At 56.6% G+C, this 5,869-nt stretch overlaps 1 protein-coding gene across 1 annotated transcript; it reads left to right on the top strand.

Moving 5' to 3' along the window:
• Nucleotides 1-1,465: 1,465 nt before the first annotated feature.
• On the top strand, nucleotides 1,466-4,902 carry LOC135441888 (uncharacterized; the record flags this gene model as incomplete). Its single annotated transcript, XM_064701444.1, has 10 exons — nucleotides 1,466-1,835; nucleotides 2,508-2,663; nucleotides 2,768-2,869; nucleotides 3,035-3,137; nucleotides 3,187-3,239; nucleotides 3,759-3,785; nucleotides 3,962-3,988; nucleotides 4,152-4,178; nucleotides 4,336-4,362; nucleotides 4,716-4,902. Coding segments are annotated over exons 1-10 (877 nt in total), but the record flags the coding sequence as incomplete, so codon positions are not given.
• Between the last annotated feature and the right edge of the window lie 967 nt (nucleotides 4,903-5,869).

The following is a 5,869-nucleotide window of genomic DNA, read 5'->3' as shown; positions in this document are numbered from 1 at the left end:
TCCCTTCCTTCCTGCCCCAGGCCTTTGGGAGATACCTTGGGCCGGATGAGAGAATGGGAGTCGTCCTTGAGGCCATTGAGATTTTGGGACGCTTCAACATCAAGAACAAGGATGGGCCTGTGGCATTTCTGGAGGAGGTCATGAATACCCCTGAGATGTGGCTGATGGATGTAAGTGGCCTGTGGTGTGGGATTGCTTTGTCTTTGAGCCCTGCCAGGTTCCTGCCTCCATTCCCCTCCTGAAGCCACCTTGAGGCAGCTTAGCAAGATCTGCCTCACCTGCTCTTGCTGTTGTTGCTGTTTGTGCTTTTCCCTGGTATTTTGCCCAGGGTGCTGATTCCAAACCTCTGTTCAGATCTGGAATTAACCTCTGTTCAGATCTGGAGGAAGGTCTGAGCAGAAGGGCCCAGCTGAGGCACATCTTGCTTGGGGCACTCAGTGCTCACAGCCAGTGCATGGTTTGCTTGTCCTGGGAAGTGCTGCTGTGCTGATGCTGAGCTGCCCAGGGGAGCCAGTGAGGCTGCTCCTGCATTGCCTGTTGGATGTTGCAGATGTGCCTCTGGGCTTGTGTGTGTTTGTGGTTTGGGGCCTGGCTGGGAGGTGTTGTGGACCTGTAGGGCACGTGGTGGAAGCTTCCAGCAGCAGCGTCTGAAAGAACAGCCTCTGTAGTTCCCCACACATGCAAAATGTGGCCCCATAAAACGCCGATAGAGTGTTGTCCCCATGCACATGAAGTATGGGAGTGCTGTCCTCAGACACCTTTTTGCCATCTGTGCCTGGTGTGGTGGCCTATTTTATCTGAATTTCCTTAAAGGGATGGGCAGGGCTGCCCAAGATGCAGCAGCAGCAGCACCCTAACCTGTGTTCCCTGCAGGTGCCAAAGGTGGTGAGACACATCTTTCAGTACTACAACGAGGAAAACACCGCAACTGCTAACAACTTTCACTCCCTCGTTATCTTCCTGGCCGATAAGTGGACTGACAAGGTCGTCACCACAGCTCTGGAGGCCACACCAATTTTCAGGTACTGGCCCTGACCCACCTGGAGGGCTTTTTTCCTGTGGGGAGGTTATGGCTGCCAGACCCAAGCCCAGGCTGCGCAGCCATGTTGACAGCGCTCTGCCTTGCAGTGACAATGTCAGCCTGTGGAAGGCCATGTTCTCCGTGCGTGAAACTCTGGAGAAGGTTGTGAAGGAGCTGCAAGTCCAAGTCCAGGACTGGCAGGATGACATCTTGACTGGGCAGCAGAAGTCGTGCCTCACTTTCTTAGCTGTGAGTCCTCAGGGAAAGCCCACGTGGCCTTGCCCTCAGCCGTGCCAGGGGAGCCCTGCCAACTCTCTGCTTCTTTTTTTCCAGATGCTGACCTACGGTGATGTGCTGGAGAAAAGAGTGAGGCCACTCTACAAGAACATGAGACTTGTGAAGTCTCCAAAGAAGGAAATGGTCCCTCTGGTCCTCAGGGCTCTGGAGACTCTGTCGGAGAGTGACGATATGGTGAGCAGGCATCTATCAGGGGCAGAATGTGGCACCTGGACTCTGAGGTCTCAGAGAAGATGGTGGCTTGGGGATGGTGCTCTGAACGCCCTGCCTGCCATGATGTGGCCTGCTGGCTGTTTTGAGAGCTGAAATTCTCACAGAATGGAAACTCTCTTGTACACAGGCCAAGAAAATGAAAAGCCTCCTGCCCGAGATGCTGAAATTCCTGGGAAATTGGTCCTGGGACATTTCAGTGATGGCTCTGGACACCTTCCGCAATGTTCTGGGGCAGCTGAAGAAGAAAGAGGCCAGCAGCATGGCTCTGAAGGCCGTGGAGAGACTCTGGAAACTGTTTGATGCGGTAAGGCTGAGTCTGACACCACAGAGGGGCCCTGGGAGCAGCACTGGAAGCAGGTCCTGCTTCTCTGGGCTCTCCTGGGATGGATTCTGGGCCTTGCAGCCCAGCTGGGCTTTTGTAGGAGCCTGGAGCATTGAGTCTGGTCTCAAAATAGTGGGGAATGTGAGGGGAGAAAGGGCAGAAAACGTGAGGGGGAAAGGCGGGAATGTGAGGAGGAAAAGGGCAGGAAAGGTGAAGGGAGAAAATGGCGGGAAAAGTGAGGGGAGAAAAGGGAAGGAAATATGAGAGGAGACAAAGGCAGGAGATGTGGGAGGAGAAAAAGGGGGAGAAACATGAGGGGGAACAGGGAGGGAAACGTGAGGGAAGAAAATGGCGGGAAAGGTGAGGGGGGAAAATGGTGGGGAACATGAGGGGAGAAAAAAGGGCAGGAAAACTGAGGGGGGAAAGGGTGGAAAGCATGAGGGGAGAAAAGAATGGGAAATGTGAGGGGAAAAAAGCAGGAAAGGTGAGGGGAAAAGGGAAACATGAGGGGGAAAAGGATGGGAAACATGAGGAAGGAGAGAAAGGAAGAAAATTTAAGGGGAGTAAAAGGGTGGGAAACCTCAGTTCAGCCCCTCCTGGCTGCGGGCAGGGAGCCATTGTGTGTGAAGCTCACCTTTCCTCCTCCCTAACCAGAGAGAGGAGTGTCTGCGGGAGCGCTCCATCTCCCTCTTCAAGGAGCTGCTGGGCAAAACCATATGGAAGGACAAGGAAGCCATGAAGAGAAACTCCTGGAAGGTCATGGTCCAGCTCGTTCTTCACATCAGTGACGAGGCCCCCAGCGTGGCCAAGGTACCGATGTCTGAGCATGGCTGACACTCCTCAGGGGTCCTGGCCATTGTGGCCTGGGTTCCTTCCACAGGCCCTGGTGTCACCTCACCGCTTTTGTCCCCCAGGCCTCCAAGGAAGCCGTCGTGGCTATAGCTGAGCTCTTCAAGTGGAAAGAATTCAAGGAGCTGGCTCAGAAAGAGGAGATATGGAAGATGAGCGAGTTCCTGGTGAGGATGAGCCCCAGGCTGGGAGAGGGATGTGAGGGATGTGAGGGATGTGAGCTCTGCATGTGGGCCCAAAGCCTGGAGCCTCCTCCATGGCCCTGGGATGAGGGAGGGCTCTGAGCCATGGGGCTGCTCTAAGGAATGCTCACACCTTTGTCCTCTCTCCAGCTGGCCAAGGACAGCAGCAGGGCTGAACAATATGTGCTGGAGAGCCAGCCCTATCTGCTGAGCCCTCAGGCCTCGATGCGAGAGGCGGCCCTCAGATTCTTAGGTGAGTCCCAGTCCCCAGGATCCCTTTTGTGCCCTCCCTGCCATCACAGGTGGCTTTGGCGGCCATCTTGCCTTGTTCCACCCCCGGGCTGCTGAGGGGAGGGCAGGGCGGCCATGTTGGTGAGGAGCAGGGGCTGATGGAGCTGACTCTGAAATTGGGGGCGTTTGGGTGGAGATTTGGGGTCCTAGGTGGGTTTTGGGTGGAGATTTGGGGGTCCTGGGTGGGTTTTGGGGTAACCCTGACTCTGAAATTGGGGGCGTTTGGGTGGAGATTTGGGGTGCTGGGTGGGTTTTGGGTGGAGATTTGGGGGTCCTGGGTGGGTTTTGGGGTAACCCTGACTCTGAAATTGGGGGCGTTTGGGTGGAGATTTGGGGTGCTGGGTGGAGATTTTGGGGGTCCTGAGGGGGTTTTGGGGTACCCCCAGGTCTGTTCAGCCTGAAATTGGGGGGGTTTGGGTGGAGATTTGGGGGTCCTGGGTGGGTTTTGGGGTGTCCCAATGGGGCTATGGATGCATCCCCAGGTCTGGGTGTTTTTGGGTGTTTTTGGGCTGTTTTTGGGGTACCTTGAGGTATTTTCGGGGTGCATTTTGGGGTTCCCTGACCGTGTCCCCCCCCCTCCCAGCCCAAGGTGGTGTGGCTGAAGATCCAGGTGTGGGGTTCACCTAGAGAGGGTTTTTGGGAAGGGTTTTTGGGGTGTCCCAATGGGGCTGTGGATGCATCCCCAGGTTTGGGTGTTTTTGGGTGGTTTTGGGCTGTTTTTGGGGTACCCTGGGCTATTTTTGGGGTGCATTTCTGGGCTCCCCTGACCGTGTCCCCCCCTCCCAGCCCAAGGTGGTGTGGCTCAAGATCCAGGTGTGGGGTTCACCTGAGGAAGGGTTTTTGGGGTGTCCCAATGGGGCTGTGGATGCATCCCCAGGTTTGGGTGTTTTTGGGTGGTTTTGGGCTGTTTTTGGGGTACCCTGGGCTATTTTTGGGGTGCATTTTGGGGTTCTCTGACCGTGTCCCCCCCTCCCAGCCCAAGGTGGTGTGGCTCAAGATCCAGGTGTGGGATTCACCTTAGAGAGGGTTTTTGGGAAGGGTTTTTGGGGTGTCCCAATGGGACTATGGATGCATCTCCAGGTCTGGGTGTTTTTGGGGTGCCCTGGGCTATTTTCGGGGTGCATTTCGGGGTTCCCTGACCGTGTCCCCCCCTCTCCCAGCCCAAGGTGGTGTGGCTGAAGATCCAGGTTTGGAGTTCACCTGGGGAGGGGTTTTGGGGTGTCCCAATGGGGCTGTGGTTGTTTTTGAAGTGTCCCAATGGGGCTGTGAACTCACCCCCGGGTCTGGGTGTTTTTGGGGTACCCTGGGCTATTTTTGGGGCGCATTTCAGGGTTCCCCTGACCGTGTCCCCCCTCCCAGCCCAGGGTGGTGTGGCTGAAGATCCAGGTGTGGGATTCACCTAGAGAGGGTTTTTGGGAAGGGTTTTTGGGGTGTCCCAATGGGACTATGGATGCATCCCCAGGTCTGGGTGTTTTTGGGGTGCCCTGGGCCATTTTCGGGGTGCATTTCGGGGTTCCCTGACCGTGTCCCCCCCTCCCAGCCCAAGGTGGTGTGGCTCAAGAACCAGATGGCCATCGGGGATGACCCCAAGTTCCTGGCGCGGCACAGCCAGGGGGTGCTGACGCTGCTGATCCGCAAGCCGGGGCCCTTCGACGGCGGCACCTACACCTGCAGGGCCGTCAACGAGCTGGGCGAGGCCCTGACCGAGTGCCGCCTCGAAATTCGGGGTGAGGGGCGCCCCAACATGGGCCAGGGGGTCCCCACAATCACGGGGGGGGGGTCCCCAGAATCGCGGGGGGGTCCCCAAAATCGGGAGGGGTTCCCAAAGTTTTGGAGGGGAGGATGTGAATACCGTTGTGAACACCTGGGGGCGGAACGGCCAGGGGAAGAAGGGGCACCCCAAAATTTGGGGGGGGTCCTGAGTGATTTTGGGGTGAGGGGGTCCCCAAAATGAGGGGGGGTCTGCAAAATCATAGGGGGTCCCCAAAATCGGGAGGGGTTTCCAGAATTTTGGAGGGAGGTGTGAATAGCTGGGCGAGGGTTGTGAACACCTGGGGAGGAGCGGCCAGGGGGAGAAGGGGCACCCCAAAATTTGGGGGAGGTCCTGAGTGATTTTGGGGTGAGGGGGTCCCCAAAATGAGGGGGGTCCCAAAATCATTGGGGTCCCCAAAATCGGGGGGCGTCCCAAAATTTTGGAGGAAGTCGTGAATAGCTGGGTAAGGGTCGTGGTACCTGAGATGATTTTGGGGTGAGGGGGATCCCCAAAATTGGGGTGGTCCCCAAAATCTGGGGGAGGCCCTGACTGATTTTGGGGTGAGAGAGTCCCCAAAATGAGGGGGGGTCCCCAAAATGGGAAGGGGTCCCCAAAATCGGGGGGGTTTCCAAAATTTTGGGAGAGGTCATGGATATTTGGTGAATATCTGAGACTGATTTTGGGGTGAGGGGATCCTCAAAATTGGGGGGGGTCCCCAAAATCTAGGGGAGGTCCTGAGTGATTTTGGGGTGAGGGGGTCCCCAAAATGAGGGGGGGTCCCCAAAATCACAGGGGTCCCCAAAATCGGGGGGGTTCCCAAAATTTTGGAGGAAGTCGTGAATAGCTGGGGGAGGGTTGTGGTACCTGAGATGATTTTGGGGTGAGGGGGCTCCCCAAAATTGGGGGGATCCCAAAATCTGGGGGAGATCCTGATAGATTTT

Source organism: Zonotrichia leucophrys, unplaced genomic scaffold (assembly GCF_028769735.1).
Source record: "Zonotrichia leucophrys gambelii isolate GWCS_2022_RI unplaced genomic scaffold, RI_Zleu_2.0 Scaffold_631_29314, whole genome shotgun sequence".
Lineage (NCBI taxonomy): Eukaryota > Metazoa > Chordata > Aves > Passeriformes > Passerellidae > Zonotrichia > Zonotrichia leucophrys.
This window is presented reverse-complemented; position numbering and strand designations above follow the sequence as displayed.